The sequence below is a fragment of the Protopterus annectens genome, chromosome 6.part0 (genome assembly GCF_019279795.1).
Source record: "Protopterus annectens isolate FY-2018-M chromosome 6.part0, PAN1.0, whole genome shotgun sequence".
In the NCBI taxonomy this organism is placed as follows: Eukaryota; Metazoa; Chordata; order Ceratodontiformes; family Protopteridae; genus Protopterus; species Protopterus annectens.
The window spans coordinates 1,296,802,262-1,296,824,749 of NC_056737.1; the positions used below are offsets into that span (position 1 = coordinate 1,296,802,262).

Consider the following 22,488-nt stretch of genomic DNA (forward strand, 5'->3'; position numbering starts at 1 on the left):
GGAGGTGTTGCTTTAATCTACTCCAACCTCTTAACTATCACCCCATACCCTAACTCCCTCCCATCATTCAACAATGCAGAGCTAGTCATTGGCATACTAAAATTGAACATCCACAAAAACATTTGCATTATTTCCCTGTATATTCCTCCTGGTAATAATGCAAATACTTTGGAAGACATCCTCTCCTGGTGCTCTTCTAACATCAAATTAGAAACCTTTATTCTGGGAGATGTAAACATTGACTGGGGGAAAATCAATAATCTTAATCCCTTCATTACCATCAATCTATTCAACTTCATTCAACTCACTAACTCCATTACTAGACCTAATAAAACCAACCCCCCTGGCACCATACTAGACTGGATACTTGTATCCCATCCTAACAAAATTATTTCATCTGGTGTAATTCCCGATCCTTTAGGAGACCACCTCCCTGCCTTCTCTATTCGAGCAACTCCCACTTCCCCTCACTCTCACCACTTCATTCAAACACGTAACCTAACCAACTTTAGTCAAAATTATTTCTCTAACTCCCTTAAACTAACTAACTGGAACCCCCTAAAAACACTGCCACTAGACAAAGCCGTTGAATATTTCAATTCTACATTGTTAACTATCCTTAACTCCCAAGCTCCAATAAGAAGAAAAAGAATCAAAACTAAACCCACCCCATGGCTCTCCAAAGAGACAAAAAAGATTATGCACCAAAGAGACAAATCCTGGAAAGCTTACCTAAAACACAAACTGCCTGAAATCTTCCTCCAGTTTAAGCAATTAAGAAACCTGGCCAAAAAACTAGTCATTAGAGAAAAAGTCTTACTACATCAAACTACAAGAAAGTCACACAAGAAATCCAAAACAATTCTGGAACTCCATTAACTCCCTCCTTATACCTAGTACTAAAAACAACCCCTGTCCTGACTCCAGCAAATCTGACCCTGAAATTGCCTCTCTATTTAGTTCCTTCTTCACTTCTTCCATCGCTGAACTAACCAAGACTTTTAACAACAACCCTCCCACCCATATCAAACTTCCTCTCCCTTCCCACCCCCCCCCATTTTTGAACTCAAACCTGTGCCAACCAACCTAATAAAGAAACTTCTCTACAAACTCAAACCTTGCTCAAATGCCCCTGATAACATCCCTTCCTCCTTCCTAAAGATAGCCTCTGATTCCATTGCTATACCTATCAGCATCCTAATAAACAGGTCTCTACATGAATCCTATATACCCAAACTTTGGTGTTCTGCTTTCATTCTTCCACTTCACAAAGGTGGCAAGAACTGTAATGTCTCTAATTTCCACCTCATTGCCATCCTCTCCCCTATATCCAAAATCCTCGAAAAATGCATACACCTGCAGCTCTTGCCTTTCCTTACTGAACACCATCTACTCTCCCCCACCCAACACAGTTTCCGCCCTGGACACAGTACCAACACTGCCCTTCTCTCTTTCCTTCACTGTCTGAACTCAGCCCGTGACTCCGGTAATTTAGTCTCATCTGTTCTACTAGATCTATCTAAAGCTTTTGACACCATCTCACACTCCCTCCTTCTAAACCATCTCTCTAACCTCAACCTTAGCCAAAAAGCTCTTTCCTGGTTCACTAGCTACCTCTCAAACAGATCCCAAGCTGTGAAATGGGGCCAAGCTACATCTACCTTCCTTCCTACACCTACCGGAGTCCCTCAAGGTTCCATTCTTGGTCCATTACTATTCATCATCTTTATTAACGACTTCCATAAAGCCATCCCCAACACCACAATTGTTCAATACGCTGATGACTCCACTCTGATCTGCCATGCCCCTAACCAAACAGAACTCCAAGCTCTAACCCAAACTGCATTTTCAACCACTGAAAATTGGATGTTCCAAAATCACCTATCCCTGAATGCCAACAAAACTAAGATACTCCTCTTCCCCCCGCCAAATCCTCACCACTTGACAAAAACTCCTTTCATATTACCAGCCTATCTAACTACACTATCAAAATAGTAACCTCCACCAAACTTCTCGGTGTCATAATTGATGACCAGCTGAAATTCAATAATCATATCCAGCTAAACATCAAAAAAACACACACAAAACTTGGCTTATTGTACAAAAACAACCACTTTCTGTCTCCTTCCGCTAGGCTAACCCTCGCCTCTACTTACCTCCTTCCCTCTCTACTCTATGGCGCTCCTCTGCTCACTAATCTATCATCCAGTCTTATCTCCAAATTGGAACAATGCTATAACAAAATATCCAAATTTGCTACCATTGCCAAGTCCATCACTCATCACTGCTCCTCCCTCCACTCTCTAAATTGGCTTGAACTCCCCAATCATCTTACCTTTCTCCAACTCACCATAGCCCACAAATTACTGTTCCATCCAACTAACTGTCCTGCTCTTTCCAACATTCTTATACCCTATACCCCCCCTTAGATCCCTTAGATCTTCTCAACAAAACCTGATCACAGTACAAAAACCTAAGCGCCCAGCTGGCCAAATGCTTTTATCCTTCACCCTTGCTAAAAAATGGAATGCCCTACCCACCTCTCTAAGATCCTGCAACAACCTGGACAACTTCAAAGCCCTACTTCATTCCCACCTCTGTCTAAATAGAATTTGCAACTGCACTCTTCAACCTACTCCATTCAAACCATCCTCCTCCTTCTCTCCTGGCTAACCTCCATTCTCAACTAAACTCTTTTTTTAGCCTCTCCTAGAATACTAGCTGTATCAGCTACTTATATCTTCCTACTTTCATAATCCCTGAATACTTTACTTTATTTTTTTTCTTTTCCTGCTGAAACCTATCTGAAACCGTTAACTGCTATTTTTTGCCATATGACATCAGTATTGTATTATGTTTGTAACTTCCTGTTTAATTATTGTAATGTTTTTGTCTGAACTCTTTTTGTAATAAATACTGTTGTTTTTGTGGAGCTTTTCTCCCCGGGCCTCCACTGAAAACGGGCCCCAAAGCCCAGTGGACCTCCCCGGTAATCAAACTGAAATAAATAAATATGTTTCTACCTGTATATTAGGAGGCACTTTCTTGTGTGAGTGAAAAATCAGAATGTTGGTAATTCAAATAAGTTAATTTGGTGAAATTGTTTACCAGCTATGTTGAAAAGTAACTGACTGTTTCCATTCTTTCTTCTCACAGATTAACGTTTGGAGCAGGGAGTCATGATAAGTTTCAGGAAGAAGCTTTTTGTGTCTTCGTTATCCTTAAGAGGATGAGGATTTAACAAGGATGCAACATACAAAGGGCATAGTAGCACCAGATGGCAGTAGCTTGGACTCGCAGTGGAACTGAAACTCAGTCTTAAGCACCATGAGGCATTTTAGATGGCCGTAAAGCCCAAGGTCTTATAGCCAGCCCATGCTTTTATTCCCCTACCCCTTCAAAATGGACAAAAAAATACACTTTTTTATTGAATCATGTTCTTTCTGAAAAGGAAGTAACTAACTTTACTCATGTAGCTTACCGCCTGCATGTCTTTGATTGGTTCTGAATCATCAGCCAGCACATTTATTATGTGCATTACAATGGGAAACTGACTTGCTGCTTAGATGGTGGATTTTAATGGCTTGGTTCCGAATTGGGCTGGAACCACCTTCAGTGCACTTTATACATTCTGAAGGTAGCTGTACTTTGTGGTCCTCTTTTGGAGACCATGATGACATGTTGTCTGAAGTATTTTTCTGACTGTTGATATCGCTGAGGAATTGTAAGCAGAAGTAAAAAATGAATGGAGGAAAAGATTGTGAAGGAGGTGACAAAGATGGTGGACATCCAGCCGTGCAAGTTCCAGTTGGTTGGCAGCGTAGAGTTGACCACAGCAGAGTGGTATACATTAGGTAAGTCAGTGGTATAGTTAATCTTTTAAGCTGTGCTATGCTTTCTTTGCTTATATTATTTAAGTAGCATGAGAATATCGATGCCTGGTTAAAGGAGAGGTGTAGTGGAGCACTGTAGTAGGACAGTTTTTTTGCCATGAGTGATGCATTTTGCTGTGGAAGTCAGCTGCATTGTTATTTTGTGTTTGAAGCATATGCCATGAGTTTATTGACTTGTTCATTTGTGGCCATGGTATTGTGAAGTTAATCATCTTAATATGACGGGGTTTCTAATGTCTGCTTATAAAGTAATAAAAATAAGTGAAAGATGCTACATTTTGTATGAAATTTGTATAAAAAAGTGGTTGTGAATGTGCCCTAGTAGAACCAATAATTTAACCATATTAAATGTAAAGCAGAGTGAGAGCTTTACAGGGATTCAGATGGTAAACTTATTGTGCTATCTGTACAATGTATGAGCATGAGGGGAAAGGCAGAATTAGATAATTCACTGAGTAGTTGCAGAAGTGGTGCAAACTGAGTTTCGGAGTTACAAATAAAGTGCAATGCATGGGTGGATCTGAGGTTTCTGTGTCTGAGGCCACCTGATCTGAATGGGAAGCATTCTTAATATTGTATTAAAAAAAAAACACATTTTAGTACCTGTAAGCTGGAGAGAGGAGTTAGGAGTAGCATTATTGTTTATTTTATTTATTTGATCTGATGTTGTCATTTTCATTCTTCCTCAACCGATGGGTTTCAGATCTGAACTCGGATCTGACTCAACTGCGTTCTAAAGCTTAGGCTTCAAAGCTCTGGCTCCTCCTCTACCCATAATGCCTCATTCCCCCAGATTACCTCAGATCTTGTTTGCCGCAGATAGGAAAAGCATTGTGATCCACTTGCTTTGAGCTCTGTTGGATATTGACAGTTAAGTCCGTAATTTCTTCTTTGTTATTTTTTTACGCTATTACTTTCTTATTTCCTTTATGTTTTTTTTCTTTTTGAAGTAGTGATTGCTGGCCATTCTCTTTGGCGGGAGTTATTGTCATTTCCTCTCCTTTTCTACTTAACTTTAAAAAATGTCTGCTAAGCCTTTAGGCTTTAAAAAGTGCACTTCCTGTGGGTACAATATCCCCTTATCTGATGCCCACAGGGAGTGAGTATATTGTCTTGGCCCTGCTCACCTTGAAGCCTCCTGCTCCATTTGCAGGGGGTTTCACCAGAGAACACTGACCAAAAGAAAAAAATAAACTTATTCTAAAGGGCCTCTTACCTCCTTCAGCCCTGTCTGCAGGTTCTGTCTCATCAGGGGCTCAATCCTCCTCAAAAAAAAAACATAGAGTAGCCTGGGAATGCAACAGTTGTTCCCCGGAAAAAGTCTGCCTCTTCTTCATCTGACAACCCTCCAGCCAAGGCTCCTAGGGTGTCGGATCCAAGTAGGTCTGCACAGTCATCTCCAAGCTCCCCTGCCTTCGGAGCCTCCTCCTTCAACCACAGGGTCTCCCCTTAAAGAGACATCTCCCAAGACTACATCCAAGCCACCTTCTACAGCATCATCTGTCAGGTCCTCCCATAGCCTTTCTGAATCAGAGATAGACAGGTTGATGTGGGAATTCCTTCAGACACAGATCAAGATTGGGGGTCTTACCAGCTCCGTCCCCTACCAAGTCCGTTAGCAGGCAATCGCCTTTCATACCATTAGCTCCTTCTCCAATCCAACCTCCTGGTTTGGAGTCCTCTGATCTGAAGGCCCTGAGAGTCGAGGTGCCTGAGCCAGTAATACTTTCTCTTCAGCCCAGACAGCTTCCCTGACTCGCGCTGTCTCAGCCACGTTGGGGCAGAGCGGTTCTCACAGCCGAAGCCTTGACTTTGGCTCTGAGGTCGGTGATCTTTACTTTGAAGTTTTCTGAGCCGTTGCTTCCCCTTGGAAGATTGGCGTTCGACAGTTTAGCCCTGACTTCCCATTTGGAGTGGGGCTTGGGGGTCCTCTGCCCAGGTAGCTTCGTCTCCAGGGGGACAGTCTTCGGCATTTACAGCCTCTTCCACTTTCAAGATGGTGGAGCGGGAGGGTTCTGTCCATGCCCAGGAGATTCTTGGCTCCCACTCTTTCGGATCCACTCCTCACCCCCATGGAATACTGTCTGTAAGTCCAAACCACTGCCACCTTCAGGATAGCTGGCTTAGCAAAGCCTTCAGGTCTTCCACCCTAGGAACCCCAGATCTCACCTGATATCCCCCCGGAACACCCCACCGTGGAGATTCCCCGGAAGAGAAAGTACAAAAGGAGGCGTCTGGATTCCCCAGAAGAATCCATTACAGAAGACAACGATTTCAAGGTAGGAGAAGGGTCTCCCAGATCTCTACCTGAGGATGTCTCCTTTGGAGACATCTTAGAAATCCTGTGCCAGAAAGGTGGATGGCCTTCCCAAAATTCTACTCCCGAGGAAACTGTGATGTCCTTCTCTTCTCATGTTGCAGTAGTCTCACATGTGGATCCTTCGCGTCAGCCACCCGAACGTCTGGCTCATATACAAAAGTTTAGTCTGGCTACTGTAAGGTGCATGAGACATCACACGCAGGGACCATAAACTGTGGGCCATAAATGTGACGTCCACATGCACAGACCTCAGAACTTCTCTGCCATAGTCGAATGTCAGCTTGCTCATTCATCTCCATGTTACTGACTTCAACAAAGATAAGTACCCTGTTAGGCAATCGTTTTCTACTTTTGGCTAAAGCTTAGGTTGCTGTATAGCTTTTATTTAGCGGATTCCATCCATGTCATCTAGGAAGGGAAAATGTAAGGTCGTCAAATACCTCGCAAATACAGCGACGACCTTTGCTTGTTTTGCTTGGGCCCATCCTATGATTACAAAGCATGTTCCATCTGCCAGTCGTTTGTTCCTAAAACACTATGCAGCTGCCTCGCAGTCCTTAAGCTCTTCGTCGGAAAACAGCTTCTGAAGCTCCCAGCCATCAGTATGGATCCTGAACTTGCTGTCTCGTCTGAACCACCAAAAAAGAAGGCCAAGGTAGTTAGGCCTGAAACTGTGCCTCCGAGTACGGACGTCCCACCAGCTTCCGGTGTAGGGGCTGAGGTACATTTGTTAGGGCTGGTGACTTTGGCAGGTACCAATTCGGAAGGCACCCTTGGTACTCCAACCTGCATGTCTCCAGATGTACCTGCAATGTCAGTCTCCAATGTCCGGGGGGGGGATCAAGTTCACCCAAATGGCCAGTGCTACCATCCGCCTCTGAGGAAGGCACTTCTACTCCTGGCCTTATGTCTGATACCAGGCCTACTCCAACTCAGCCAAGACTCGAGACTCTTTCCTTAAAAAGGAAGCAAAACACAAAGCACATATCTTTCCATACAGAAGATGTGCCTGACTGGCAGGCATTCTCCCAGTCCCTATTTCAGGCCTTTTTGGCCCTAAGGCCTACGGCTTCTCAATCTACTGCCCTTCCAACCTTGAGCCGTAGGCCCACTTCTGCTGGACCTATGCCACTGCCTCATTACAGAAAAGGAAGAGCCTTCCTCCTCCTTTGAGTCCCTTTCCTATGCCTCACAGCTAGCTTCCCCCATTGGTGCTCTCCTGATGAGGATTTTTGGAAGGGGATTCTCCACCTGAGGACATAACTTGTGGGGAGACTGTCTCCAAAATGAGGGAATATTTCAAGTGGAATTCCACTCAATGACAGTGGTGCAGAAGAGTTATTTCAAGCTTCTGCAGATGGTCTCCCTCACTGTGCTATCCCTCCTGTAATACCAGCAAACTTGGATATCTTTGCCTCTGTTTCCAAGACACCCAAATCTCAGCCACCCACCCCAAAGAGGCCAGACAGGTTTTACAAAATTCCTGATGACTTTAAATTCCTCATTAAACCTCCTATGGCAGACCCTGCTGTAATTGCTGTTTCAGCAGACAAGCAATCCATGCAACTTCCCTCTTCTTCTCTACTGCCATCAGATAAAGACAGTAAGATGATAGACAGATTAGGAAAAAAGATTTACACTTCAACTCTGGCTTTTAGAGCCGTCAGTTAACAAATTCATATGGTTAAGTATGCTCTAGACCTAGTCTCCCAGGCCTCAACACTGTTCTCCTCAATGCCAGATTCTCCAAACAAAAAACTCAGGTTGCCTCTAAGCTTTCTTTGGCTGCTCAAGTAGCCAGGCAGTCCATTAAATGCAGGTACGATACTACTGAAGCATCAGTGAGATCTGTTGCATCAGCCTTAGTTCCCCGTAGGTACTCCTGTGTCAGGCTACAGCCCCTGCAAGATGATTTTAAAAACAAAATCATGGATGCCCCTCTTGACAATAAGCTCCTTTTTGAAAAGCAGTCTTTTTAAAAATCTACAATAGAAAAGCCATGAGCTGCAGGATCTCAAGCATCTTGTTTTGTCTCCCCAGTCCCTAAGTTTCATAGAAACTACCCAGCCAAGCCAAGTTTTGTCAGAAAAGCCTCTGGCCCCCCTTCCTCTAAACCTAGAAAAAGTACCAGGAAACCTCCTTCCTCCAGGACTGGCTCCTCTCACACTACTCCAAGGCAGCTGTTTCCTGATAGACCTAACAGTGCATGACTGTCTAGACACCATTTCTCATCTTCCCGTTTCTGCCTGCCTCTCTCACTGTTTTTCCCAGTGGGATCAAATCATCTCAGACAACTGGGTTCTTTCAAATTATGGAAAGAGGGTATTTCATGACTTACCAGGAAAACCCTTCTTTAAAAGGTATTCCCCTCCCTGCAAAAAAAAACAAATCCATGTCATACCTCAGGTCATTCAAGATTTGCTCCAACATGGTTACAATAGAGAGGGTTCCCCCAGGACAAGAAGGTCAAGGCTTCTAATCCAGGCTCTTCCTAGTTCCAAAAGTGGATGGCCCATCCTGGACCTGTCCCTTTTAAATCCCTTTCTCCAGGTACCTACTTTCCGCATGCTGTCCTTACAAACCCTTCTTCCACTGTTGTCACACAGTGCCTTCATAGCAACTTTAGACCTAAAGTAGGCATATCTTCACATCCCTGTCCACCCACACTTTCACAAATTCCTGTGTTTTGCTGTGCCTTCTTCTCAGTATTAGTTTACTGCTTTGCCTTTTGGATTATCCACAGCACCAAGGGTATTTACAAAGTGTCTAGCCCCAGTAGTATCCTTCTGCAGAACAAAAGGCATACAAATCTTCCCTTACTTGGACAAACCTCCTCATTCAGGCAGAGGAGGCAAGTACCTTACAAAAACAACTCACATTCACAATTTCACTCCTAGGAAGCCTGGGGTTCACTGTCAACCTACTCAAGTCCTCCCTTACTGCATCCCAAGACCAAATTTTCATGGGCTGCAGAATAAGGACAGATCTGATGAAGGCCTTCCTCCCAGCAGAAAAGGTCAATTCTCTAACCAGCTGTTTTCAGGATCTACTCCTAGTCGGCTCCCTTTCAGCCAGGGAATTTCTTCATCTTCTGGGTTTCAGGGCAGCCACTCTGCCCATGTTGCCCCTTGCCAGGCTACACATGAGGAAGTTCCAGTGGTACTTGAAGAATGTTTGGTCCCAGCACTCGCACCCCCTAGACTTTCAGGTGCCCTTCCTTCCCTGCCTGAAGAAGGAAATAAGGTGGCAGATTCAGCAATTCCACCTGAATCGAGGACTGCCATTACAGTCTCTCCCTGCAGTCAGTAAATGTACACAGACGCATCAGATCTAGGATGAGGGGGCCATTATGAACGGACTCAAGGTGCAGGGTCAGTGGGAGCCCCGCCTCCAGGAAAAACACATAAATATCAGGGAAATGACTGCTATTCTCCTAGCCCTGAAGGCATTCCTCCCCCTCATACATCCAGGTCCCCTCAAAATCTTTACAGGCAACACCACAGTCCTGTGGTATATCAACAAGCAGGATGGGACCAGATCTTTCTTACTGTGCATTCTGACCATACAAGCATGGGAGTTGGCCACTCAATCCAATGTAACACTACAGACAGTGTACATCCCATCACAGAACCATCAGGCGGATGCCCTCAGCAGATCATTGTCTCAGAATCACGAATGGATGTTGCACAGAGATGCCTTCCTGGACATAGTCCACCATTGAGGCACTCCACAGTTAGATCCATTTGCCTCTCCTCAGAACAGACAACTACAGCTATTCTACTCAAGGTACCCCTCCCCACAAGCTTGGAGAGTGGATGCCTTCTCAGTTTCATGGAAGGGGATGTTCCTGTAAGCTCCCCCCCTTCCCTCCTAATACAGAAGGTCCTGCTAAAAATTCAGTAGGAGAAGCCAAAAATCTTGCTGGTGACTCCCTGTTGGCCAAAGCAGCACTGGTTCCCCCTTCTATTGTCATTAGCCAAGGGTAGTCCATCACACAACACAAGGGATCAGTCTCTCGTCCACTCATTTCTGCAAACACTCAGTCTTACCATGTGGGTGATAAACGTCTGATCCCTTTTAGACACTTTTACTTGGAGGACGTGCTATCTGTCCTGCAGGAGGCCAGGAAACCTACTACTAGGAGAGCCTGTTTATCCAAATGGAAAAGGTTCTCTACTTGGCGTCTTAAAAGGCAACTAGGTCCCTTTCAAGTGGATATTCCTCTAGTTTTGTCCTATGTGTGTGAGCTACTAAAGTTTGAACTTTCATATTCTTCAGTGAAAGTCCACTTGTTTGCTATCTCAGCCTGTTTACCTCTTGATCCACCCTTTTTATCCAGATTAGAGCTGAAGTTTTTTTCAAGGGGGTCCTTCACTTCAAACCACAGAGGAAACCCATACTTCCTCCTTGGGACTTGAATTTCATTCTGGAGAAACTTACTCGTGCTCCCTTTAAACCAGCAGCTTCAGCCACATTAAAAATCTGTACCTGGATAACTGTTCTGCTAGTAGCCTTGACTCAGCCTTGACTTCACCCAGAAGAGTCTCCGAATTACAAGCTCTCATGGCTAACCCTCCTTACCTCATTTTCCATAAGGATAGGTATCTGCGCACTAACCCCTCCTTCATGCCTAAAGTGGTCAATGAGCTTTCCCTTAACCAATCTGTCCTTTTACCTACTTTCTTTCCTTCACCACAGAATGACAGTGAGAGAGTGCTCCATTCCCTAGATGTTCACAGGCAGCTCAGGTTCTGTCTGGATAAGACTAAGGACATCAGGCAGTCCACCCAGCTCTTTGTGTCCTTTCACCCCCAGGGCCCTGGGGAAAGCAGTATCCAAGCAGATTATATCTTCTTGGATATCCAAAACTATTTCCTTCTGCTACTCCTTCCATGGAAGACAGTTACCACACACTATGAGAGCCCACTCTACCAGTGCAATAGCCTCCTCAGGGGCTTGCTTTTCTAAAAGGTCTAGCTAGAGCCACCATCCTAGAGGCAGCTGCATGGTCCTCAGTCCACAATTTCACTAAACATTATAAATTGGACTGCATCTCCAGAGCTAGGGCAGGATTTGCCATAGCCATCCTCCATGGATTTTTGGAGACTGCAACTTCTTCCTCCACCCATATCACATGTTGAGCTTTGGTACTCTCCCACATATTAGAATACTGCAAGATGAGAATAGGACATAGAAAAGTTGTGTAAAATCTTACCATAACCACAGATGTCCTTCTCTTCAATGTTGCAGTATTCCTATCCCTCCCTCCTACCCCCTATAGGACCTTTTCCCTTATCTGATGGCATTTTTTCAGCTGACCTTAGACTGTTGTCCGACTGGGCATTCAGTTCTGAGGTCTGTGCATCCAGACATCACATTTATGGCCCATTATTTATGGTCCCTGCATGTGACATCCTACGCACCTTACAGCAACCAGGCTAAGCTTTTGTGTATGAGCCGGACGTTCGGGTCATTGTGGCAGAGGATCCCACATGTGAGAATACTGCAACATGGAAGAGAAGGACATATATGGTTATGGTAAGACTTTACACAACAATTCTTTCTTGGAGGCTTTCAGGTCTGGCCCATCTTCATCTTTGGTGTCCCTCCCTGCTAATGCGCTTATCAACCTGGTATCAAGCAGGGCTTGGAAGGACCCGGACGCTGTAGATCCTATCCCAAAACATACAGACAAGATCTTGACCGACCCTGTTGGACCAAAGGAATCCCAGTAAATGCTATGGTTGTTGCAGCAGCCACCAAGAAGGAGCTGACCCAGGAAAGCTCCGCTGTCCACCCCCCTAACAGGGAGTCTAGGGCCATGGACAGATTTGACGAAAGAGTTTATGCCTCGCCTGCCTTCACCTTACAAGCCTTAAACCATCTTTCCCATTTTACAAGGCTATAGAGGGATTTAATCGAAGATCTCTTTAGCTCTGTCCCAGAATCCATGTCCGATGAGGAAAGGAAGTCCTTCTCCTCTAGAATGGCCACTCTGTAGTCAGTTTCTAATCCATTCATGAGATTAATCTCCCATGTGGCAGAAGGTACCTTCAGGGATCCCAGTTCTGGCATTGCCATTAGCGCCATGCTTTGAGTCTGTGTGACTTTGCTGAACCTTTTAAGGCATCTTTCATCCGTGCTCCTTTTTGACGGATTGGCTTTATTTGAGCCCACTGTTAGAGATGCTCTCTCCAGTAGTGAGAGAGATGGAGAGACCCTGTCTGCCATCAGAAGCCGTTTTTCTACCCCACAAAGATCCTTCTCCAGGAATCAGTGTGAGGAAGAAGTCTGTGGTTTAAGGAATCTCAGGGAGAATTTTTCCCCACAGGCAGAAGGGGAAACATATATAATGGTAGACACCACCCACACCACAGAGGGGGTCTGCAAAATCAAGGATCTCAAGATTTTTTTTGGGTGCAAAGCATCATAGCCAGAGGATACTCTGTTAGCCTTTCAAAACTCCCCAAACCAAAGAGCTCTGTCCCAGATGTTCCACCCAATCAGAGAGAGGCAGCAACACTGGAGAACTCAAAGCTGCTCCAAAAACGTCATCCAGGCATTTACTTAAGATTCTTATTTGTACCAAAAAAGACAGGGGACCTCAGGCCTATTTTGGATCCAGCATCCCTGAACAAGTCCGTAAAGAATTCGAAGTTCAGGATGGTCACAGTCCAGTCCATTCTACCTCTTATGAAAATGGATGACTGGATGTGCTCAAGAGACCTGAAGGATGCATACTACATCATCAAGATGGACAGATGCTCCAGAAGGTATCTATGCTTCAGGCTGGGAGCCAGAAATTTTCAATTCAGAGCACTTCCTTTTGGCTCACCACAGCCCCCAGGATGTCCACCAAGTGCATGGTGGTATTTGCAGCTCATCTAAGACTGCAAGGATTCCATGTGTTTCCTTAGCTAGATGACTGCCTCCTAGCCGCTTCAACCAGGCATTTACTCTTCCAAGCCGGGCACTATCTGCTGCAACTAACTTCTACTTTGGGCTAAACGTCAACATGCAGAAGTCTCAGTTACAGCTACTTCAGAATATAGACTTAATAGGAGCACGTCTGGATACAGCCAAAACATTGGCTTTCCTACCTCCAGACAGGATTTTGACCCCAAGACTACATATCAGACAGATTTTAGCAGTACCGGCTCCTCTAGCAAAACTAGTACTCAGAGCCTTGGGCTCCATGACTTCTTCCTTAACCCTGTTACCAGCAGCACATCTACTTATGAGTGGACCTTAGCAGTCCAGTGGTAATTACACCAACACCCTCTAAACTGCCCAATCAAACTATCACGTGTGCAAAATTCTCTCTTCTGGTGGCTTCACTTCTCTGAGATTCAACGAGGATGTCCCTTTGCCCCCTCCCCCCAAAAGCCACATTGACCATGGACGCCTCCCAGTTGGGGTGGTGGGGTATTTCCTGTGTCGGACGGTCCAAGGCATGTGGACATCACAGGAGACCAACCTGCATATCAGTGTCCTGGAGATGAGGGCAGTCCTTCTGGAGTTGCAGGCATTTCACTAAGTCCTACCCCCTGTGTGGAGAAGCAGTGAGTGTGGCAGTGGGCGATCTCTACCAACCACATTCTGATCACAATGTCTATTCTGGGGCAGTGCAGCATCCTAGCTGACAGGCTCAGCAGAGTCTTACTGATGCCTCATGAGTAGTCTCTGAATCAGTCAGTGGCGAACAAGATCTTCCACAAATGGGGTCAACCTTCCTGCGATCTCTTTGCATCTCCCCACAACAACAAATGCAGCAGATTCTTTGCCTTGATTCCCCTTCAGGGATTGTCACCTAGAGATGCTATAGTCCATGCTTGGCCTCCCGGTCTTCTTTATGCTTTCCGACCTCTTCCCTAGATTCCCAAATTTCTTCAGAAAGCATTCAGGTTGAAGAGCAAAGTTATCCTCATTGCTCACTTTTGGCCTTAACAAATCTGGGTCACCTTCCTTTGGTCTCATCTGATTTGCCCTCCGTGGATGCTGGAACCACATCCAGTTCTGCTGTCCCATCCATCAAGGCAAACTCACCATGATCTCCCAGGCCTAAAACTAACGCATGGTTTCTCGAGTTCCCATGATGCTAAAATATCAGCAGCATATCATGGGACTGCTTAAACAGAAAATGATGTTGATTTCTGACTTTGTGGAAAATAAAGATTTACATAATTTTTTGCATTCAGCTGAACAAGTTAGAAAACATACTTTGCAATGTGGTTTTGATTCTTTAGAGGCCTCTTGCAGGGCTGCTGTTACTGGGTCTGTGCTTAGAAGGCATGCTTGGCTTAAGGAGCAATCTCTGCCTGATCATGTTAAAGCAAAACTTTGGAAGATGAAGCTAAATCTATGTAAACTGTGAAATATTTCTTACAAGTACAACCTCCAAGATTTAGTAGGCACTGGCCTACTAAGAACTGGTCCTTTCCAGCTCCTTCCAGAGCCTCTCAAGCCAAACCCAGACACTCCAAAAGCACCAGGTTTCAGTCCCAAGGGACTTTCAGAACTAAGCAATGGGGTGCTTCCACTTCCAAATCTGGAAATAGCAAGACACCATCCTATGGTAAACAGTCTCAATGACTTTCCTTTAAAATTACCAAGCACTTACCTCTTAGCCACTCCTTTGGGGGGGAAACTGGCTCTTCATGCATAAAAATGGCAACTTATAACCCAGGACAAATGGGTTTTAAATATAGTGTCCCAGGGATACAGATTTCATTTCCACACGTTGCCAACTCCAAACGGGTGGCCAGATCTGCCCCCAAATCAGTGAGCAGAGGCTCAGAAACAAGTACTTTCCCTCCTAAACATGGGGGCTATTCAACTAGTACCAGAAGAGGAAAAGGGACAAGGTTTCTATTCCAGACTTTTCCTGGTACCCAGAAAAGACAAATAATGGCGTCCAATTCTGGACATGTCTACTCTTAAACACCTTTCTGGACATTCCAATATTCAAGATGCTGACACTTTATCAGTTACTTCCTGTGCTAGGCAAGGATGCCTGGTTGGCAACTCTAGATTTAAAAGAGACTTACCTGCATATCCCAGTCAGGGAATCTTGCAGAAGATACCTACGCTTCAAAGCAGGCTACTTGCATGATCAGTTCTCTGCACTGCCCTTTGGCTTGTCTACTGCACCCAGGGTATTCACAAAGTGCCTGGCTCCAGTAATTGCATTTTGCAAGCAATGAAATATTCAAATATACCCATACCTGGACGATTGTCTAATTCAGGCAGAAAACCAGGCCATTCTTCTAAAACATCTGGCGTTTGTAAAAAGGGTTCTAACTTGTCTAGGGTAGACCATAAATGAAAAGAAATCACAACTGGTACCCTCTCAAAAAATTACATTCCTGGGTGCAAGCTTGAATACAACTGCCCAGATGGCTTTCCTTACGCCAGAAAAGCAAATCCATTTGGTGACTTACTTCAAACAGGTGACCACAAAAACCCTGCTTATCTGCAAGACAAATACTGCAAGCCTTGGGGTTCATGGCCTCCTGCATTCTTCTAATTCCATATGCAAGACTGCATATGAGGAAACTTCAGTGGTGCTTAAAAAGTTTATGGAGTCAACATTGTCACAGCCTGGAAACAATGATTCCTATCATACCTTGCCTGCGCCTAGAGTTCTTATGGTGGGCAGAGGCCTGCCACCAAAACAAGGGACTGCCATTCACTCCACCCCCTGCTGGTCAAACCCTAACTACAGACTTATTTGACTATGCATGGGGGGCTCATCTGGCAGGGAAATGCATTCAGGGCAAATGGAGCCCAAATCAAATCCACCTTCATATCAATCAAAAAGAAATGCTAGCTGTACAGAATGCTCTGACAGACTTCCAGGACTGTCTTCATCCAGGACAACTAATGGTAAAGATGGACAACACCATGGTTATGTGGTACATAAACAAGCAGGGGGGTACACATTCCTACCCCCTCTGCAAACTAGCCATGGCATTGTGGAACATGGCCTTGAGCTACCAAGTACAACAATAAGCTCAATTCCTGCCAGGAAAGCTGAATATTCTGGCAGACGAACTAAGCAGAAATCTCATGGACCCACACGAATGGAAACTGGAACCACGGATTTTCAACATGTTGGCACGCAAATGGGGGAGCCCCGACATAGATCTTTTTGCCTCCCCCCACATCTACCAGTTGGACAAATTTTGCACAAGAACTCCTCACAAAAAAGCCTGGAAAGTGGATGCTCTGTCCTTCAGCTGGAAAAATCAGTCTAGCCTTTCCCCTTCTGCCTCTGCTCTCCAAAGTTCTACTAAAAGTCAAACAGGACAAACCAAATATTATTTTGATTGCTCCAGACTGGCCTCGCCAACACTGGTACCCACTCCTGCACAGTGTGTCACAAATTTTTTCCATGGCACCTGCCTCAGACACCTTCCTTGCTGTCTCAGCAGTAGAACCAAATTCTGCACCCTCAGCTCCAAACATTGAATCTTGCAGCTTGGCTAATCATTTAAATTCCCCCTTAGCATCCCTCAGCAAACCTCTGATGGATGTCATTTTGGAGGCGAGAAGACCTAGTACTAGAAAATCTTATGCTGATAAATGGAAAATATTCTGTGCCTGGAATCAATCTCAAGGGATGAGCACAGCAGCGCCCAATTTACCTCAGATCTTGCAATACTTAAAACTGAGATGCTTCACAAGGGCCTGTCTTTTTCTTGCATAAAAACCCATGCCTCCGCCATTTTAACTCATTACAACACAGAACCCCCCCCCCCCTCTTCTCTCATCCTCTGCTAAAGCAGTATCTCAGAGGGGCCAAAAACATGAGACCACCCAGAAGAGCTCCAATCCCTGCCTGGGACCTTAACTTTTTATTGGAGAAACTCACTCTACCTCCTTTCGAGCCAGCTGCTACTGCAGACTTAAAATGTATATCCTAGAAAACAGCCTTCCTTTTAGCAATCACCTCAACTAGAAGGATATCTGAATTATAGGCCCTTATGGCTGTGGAGCCTTTCATCATCTTTCATGTGGACAGGGTGTCACTCAGGACCAATCCATCCTTCATGCCCAAGGTGGTATCCAGTGTGGCTCTTAATCAGTGCATTCATTTGCCAACTTTCTTTCCCAATCCACAGAACAAGGGGGAGCGGAGTCTGCATTCGTTGGATGTACACAGACAACTTAGATTCTACTTGGACAGGACTAAATCTCAAAGAAAATCTGAGCAACTGCTGGTAGCATTTGCTGCAGGGGCAGAGGGAAAGGCTATTTCAAAACAAACCATTTCTAAATGGATAATCCATTGCATTAATTTCTGCTATAAGCACCATGGAAAACCTATCCCGCATGGGGATCAGATCTCATTCCACGAGGGCTGCATCTACTTTTACAGCCTTTCTCAGAGGTGTTCCTACCAGGGATATTCTAGAAGCTGCTACCTGGAGTTCAGTTCATACTTTCACCAAGCATCATCATTTACCAATTTTCTCTAAATCCAGAGCTGGCTTTGCCACTGCTGTTTTGCAGGGCCTTATAGCTGATTCTAATGCTGTATAAATCCATCCTCCCAACCATAGTTTTGGGAATCTACCCAAATATAATGACTGCAGCAATAAAACACGAAGAACATAGTACAGTAGTGTACACTTACCCTAAATGTAGATGTTCGAGTGTATTCACTGTTGCAGTCCTGGTTACCCTCCCTCCAGCCCCCTGTTTTTCTCTTACTATACCTCTTCTTTCTTTTACTATGCTTAAAAGCCTTTTTGGTGTGTTTGCTTTTGTTTGGAGGTATATTTTTGTGTTTTTAATTACTTGTATATATATTTTGCTCCCCATTTGGGGGGCACCTGACATCTGGGGAAAGAAAAACTGATGTAATGGCGTCGGCTGCATGTTTTATACCCCTGACGTCATGGAAGAAGGGACAGCAACCGAAGCAGGACCGAAGACTTTGTCAGGCTGACTGAGGGCAACCTGCCAGCAGATTACCCAAATGTAATAACTGCAACAGTGAATACACTCGAACATCTACATTTATGGCAACTGTACTTTCCCTCACCAGGAGAATCCAGGGCCACAAACATCTACCCTACACAGGCTAAAGGCCCTGTCCCTCTATTCATTCTACTACATATTCCTCAGAGGTGAGCTCTGTGTGGCATACAAAGCATTCTCTGTCCCTGCCTTGATGGGACTGCTGCATATCCACAAGTCAAGCTCCACTCGAGTAACCCGCACACGCAACCTCATCCTGCTTTGTGATATCAATAGGACTTGTTGACGGGACAGATTTCTGTCCCAGAGACTCCCTCTTTTGTGGAATAGACTCTCTCTCCACTCCCAAGAAGAGTACCTCATTAATCCTTTTTAAGCACAACCTGGATAACTGGATGGGGAATGGAAACTACACCCCTGGGATTCCACCTTTGTCCCTGCAGGTCAGTAGCATAGGGTACTGACTAGTTGGAACATGGGCTAAATTCTTGGCTAGTCTTGGAAGGGCCTCAGAGCCAATAGCCTAATAACTTCCTATGAACATTGTTAGAAAATAACAAGATTTGTGTTAGCATGCATTTTCTGAAAGATATGAAGTCTACATGCCATTATTTAGTGATTTTAATCCTTAAATTATCTTGTTGATTTGTCAAAAAATACAGTTTTTATGATGAACATATCTAAAATGTGAGACAAAAATAGGTTCATAGGTAGGTACTAGGCTATCAGCCCTGGGGCCTATACAAGCCCAGCCAAAAAGGTACCCTGGCTTTTGCCACCCAAGAAAATTATTTTCCTGTGCCAATGTCGAGCAGAGCTACAGAGGTGATCCCCGGGGTGAATTTCCTATTTCCCATCCAGTCATCAAGATTTTTCTTGGGAGTGCTAATGAAGAGCTTTGTTTGATATAGATAGGTAGTTTATTCCAGAGTATGGGAAGTCTCTGGGACAGGAATCTCTCCCTCCGGCATGTTCTGTTTATTGTGGTGACAAGGTTTAGGTCCCTAGAGCATGTAGCTCGGAGGGATTGGGATTTCTTTAAGTGGAGCATGGCCAACAGCTCTGGGTTTGACATAGCTTTGTATGTTAGGCAGAGATCACCTCTGAGTAGGCGATGTGCGACAGAGTAAAGCTGGAGTTTTTTGAGACAGTCTGCGTAGGGCATCTGTTTGAGGCCGGTAATCCTCTTTGTGAGGTATTTCTGCGGCCTTTCCAGTTGCCGTGGATGTCTTGTGAGGTACATACCAAAAGGGGCGCTGTACTCTATAATGGGTCTAATGAGTGATGAGTAGAGGGGAACAATGACTTCTTTTTTTCTGGATGAAAAGCCTTTTGTGATGAGGTGTGCCACATAGAAGGATTTCCTGACTACTGTGGCGATGTGATTATCAAAGGAGAGACTACTGTCCACCTGTGTCCCAAGGTCTCTTATCACACTTTCAGTTTTAAGTATACTACCCCCTATGTTGTAGTTCATGGGTACAGAGTTTTTACCAAAGGGGATGACAATGCACTTTTTGGCATTGAGCTTGAGGCCATGGCTTTGACACCAGGCATCTGTCTCAATGAGGCCCTTTTGTAGGATGCCCACTTTGTTAGGAGTTTCAGTTATGGCTCCTAGTTCGCAGTCATCTGCGAACTTCGTTAGCCAAAGACCTTCTGTGTTAGCCTGTACTTCAGAGAAGTAGATACCAAACAGGAGAGGACCCAGGACTGAACCCTGTGGTACTCCACTTGTCACTGGCCTGAATTCGGATTTGGAGTCTGCTACTTTCGCAGTGTGGGTTCTGTCAGTGAGCCAGTTGGCAACCCATCTTGTGATATAGGGATTTATACCTAGTTTAGTGAGTTTATCTATAATTCCAGAATGGGGGATGGTGTCGAAAGTCTTGGCAAGATCTTGGTAGGCTGTGTGAACCACCTTACCCTTGTCAACGGCTTTGGTGACTGCTTCAAAGAAGTCTTATCAGGTTTAGGAGACATGATCTGCCTTTTACAAACCCGAACTGGGTGCGGTCCAGAGTTTGGAGATTACCAATGTCTTTGTTTATAAGTTCCATGATAATACGTTCCATGGCCTTGCAGACCAGGCTCGTCAGGCTAATGGGGCGGTAGTTCCCGGGGTCTGTGGTGGCTCCCCCTTGTGGAGTGGGATAACCGTCGCTGTGTGCCATTCAGCAGGCATAAAGCTTGAGGTGAGGCTATGATTGAACATGGTAGTTAGGTGGGGTGCCAGTTCGTTCTGTAGTTCATGTAAAACGCAGCCTAGGATGTTGTCTGGTCCCATGGATGCTGTGTTTTTGGCTTTGGAGAGTGTGGTTTTTACCTGTGCAGCCGTGATTACAGGAACTTTGCTTTCTTCCGGTATAGAGATGGGCTGTTTAGGGGGTGGGGGGGGGGGGGTAAAGTTAGCACTGAACCTATCTGCCAGGATGTTGGCAATATCAGTTGGGTCTGTATATTTGGTGCCATTGTGCTGTAAGTCAGAGCAGATCTGAGTGTTGCCACTGAGATTCTTGACATAGCTTTAGAATGCTTTGTGGTTGTCTTTAGAATCAGTGGCAATTTTGTTTTTGTAACTAGCTTTGGAGAATTTTATTAGGGATTGCAGCTTCTTACTGAGGCTGACCAGGGAGCTCCTCCACTCATGGGATTGTACTCTCTTTTGCAACAGTTTCTTCCTTCTGTTGTACAGTTTGTTTATGGCAGAGGACCACCAGATTGGCTTCCTTGTTTTGGAGGATAGCGTCTTGGTTGTGTTTGGGATAGCACAATCCATACACTCAAGTGCTTATAAAGTGCAATTGTGTAGGATTCAGTAGTCGTAACTGTATTGTCCATCTGCATGGGTGTCATGAAGTTCACCACTTCTGTCTTAAGAAGCATGAAGTTGGCTTTGGAGAAAATTTTTACCATAGTTTCCTTAATGGGTGGTGGGGCAGGATGTGGATATCTAGGGTAATTAGCTTATGATCAGATCGGACCAATGAGGCATTGACTTCAGGTGTGGAACACCGGTCACTCATATTGGTAATGACTAGATCTAGGATATTGTTGCCCCTGGTGGGGGTGTGGATAAGTTGATCCAGGTCATTGGAGTTTATGAATTCCAGAAAGCGTTGAGCGAAAGTACATGAGTAGTTTTCCCAGTTAATGGTGGGGTAGTTGAAATCGCCTATTTTTAGGGTGTTTGGTTGAACCCTAATATTTTCCAGTACATCAAGAAAAGAGGAGTGGGAATCCTGGGGCATGGTGGGTGATCTGTAGCAAGCTACAATTTGGATTGCAGTTTTGCCCAGAGTTAGTTGCAGTTGGATAACCTCGGCTGCATTATGCTGAGCAACTAGCCTGGAGGTGTGGATATCCTTAATGAATATGGACACACCTCCGCCTTTGGTGTTCCGGTCCAGGTTACATGGCCGAAAAGTGTGGTATGAGTTATAGCCTGGTAGTGCAGGGGTGCTTTGTGGAGCCTTGAACCAGGTCTCAGTCACTGCACAGATATTCATGTTCTCCATTTTAAGGAGTGCCTCGAGTGAGTGCATTTTGTGATTTAGACTTCTAGCATTGAGTAGACTCACCCTCAGTTTTTGCTTGTCTGTTCCTGTTACAGTGGTAAATTTGTCATTTGAACCTTGCCTAAAAAAGGCACTATAGGGGCGGCAAGAACCTTAGCCAGTATCCGGAATCCCAGGGGTGACAGGTGCAGGCCATCTCTGGCAAAGCATCGTGCTTTGTCGACCATGTCATTCCAGGCAGACAGATACTGGATCCCTTTCGAATGGCACCAGAAGCCTAGCCAATTGTTGAAGTCAGTCATTTTGTCCTTGTACTGCAGCATCATTCTGGGTGATGGCAGAATGCTACTCAGGGTTAGGGTCATACCTGCCTGGGCTACAAGATAGGAGAGCTCTTCCATGTCTCTTTTTATGTAGTCCAGGGAGGTACGTCTCAGGTCGTTCACACCAACAAGGACAGTGACAGAGTCATATTTGTACTTGTTGTGGAGTGACCTGAGTGCGTGGGTTATGTGGCGGATCCTGGCACCCGACAGGCAGCTGTGACAGTAACCTTCTCATTGTTTAGCCTGGTGAGTGGGACATCAGTGTGTCTGACTATAGAGTCACCTATGACTAGTGTGTTGGGTACGTTGTTTTGCCTTATTGGCTGTGGTTGAGTGGCACACTGAGTCTGCGGACTATGTGTTATTATTATGGTAATGGTGGGTAATGGGTAATGCTAGGTTTAATTGGTGGGGTTTTGTGACCGTTTGGTCCCAAACTAACCGCA

At 45.0% G+C, this 22,488-nt stretch overlaps 1 protein-coding gene across 3 annotated transcripts in view; it reads left to right on the forward strand.

Moving 5' to 3' along the window:
* The window catches only part of MBD5 (methyl-CpG binding domain protein 5), a 1,606,355-nt gene that overhangs the window by 435,124 nt on the left and 1,148,743 nt on the right, over positions 1-22,488 (forward strand). For all 3 annotated transcript variants that reach the window (XM_044074864.1, XM_044074862.1, XM_044074863.1), the window contains exon 3: positions 3,157-3,854. In XM_044074864.1, coding sequence (XP_043930799.1) covers positions 3,742-3,854 — 113 coding nt within the window. In that variant the 5' untranslated portion in view covers positions 3,157-3,741. The remainder of the gene's footprint in view (positions 1-3,156; positions 3,855-22,488) is intronic.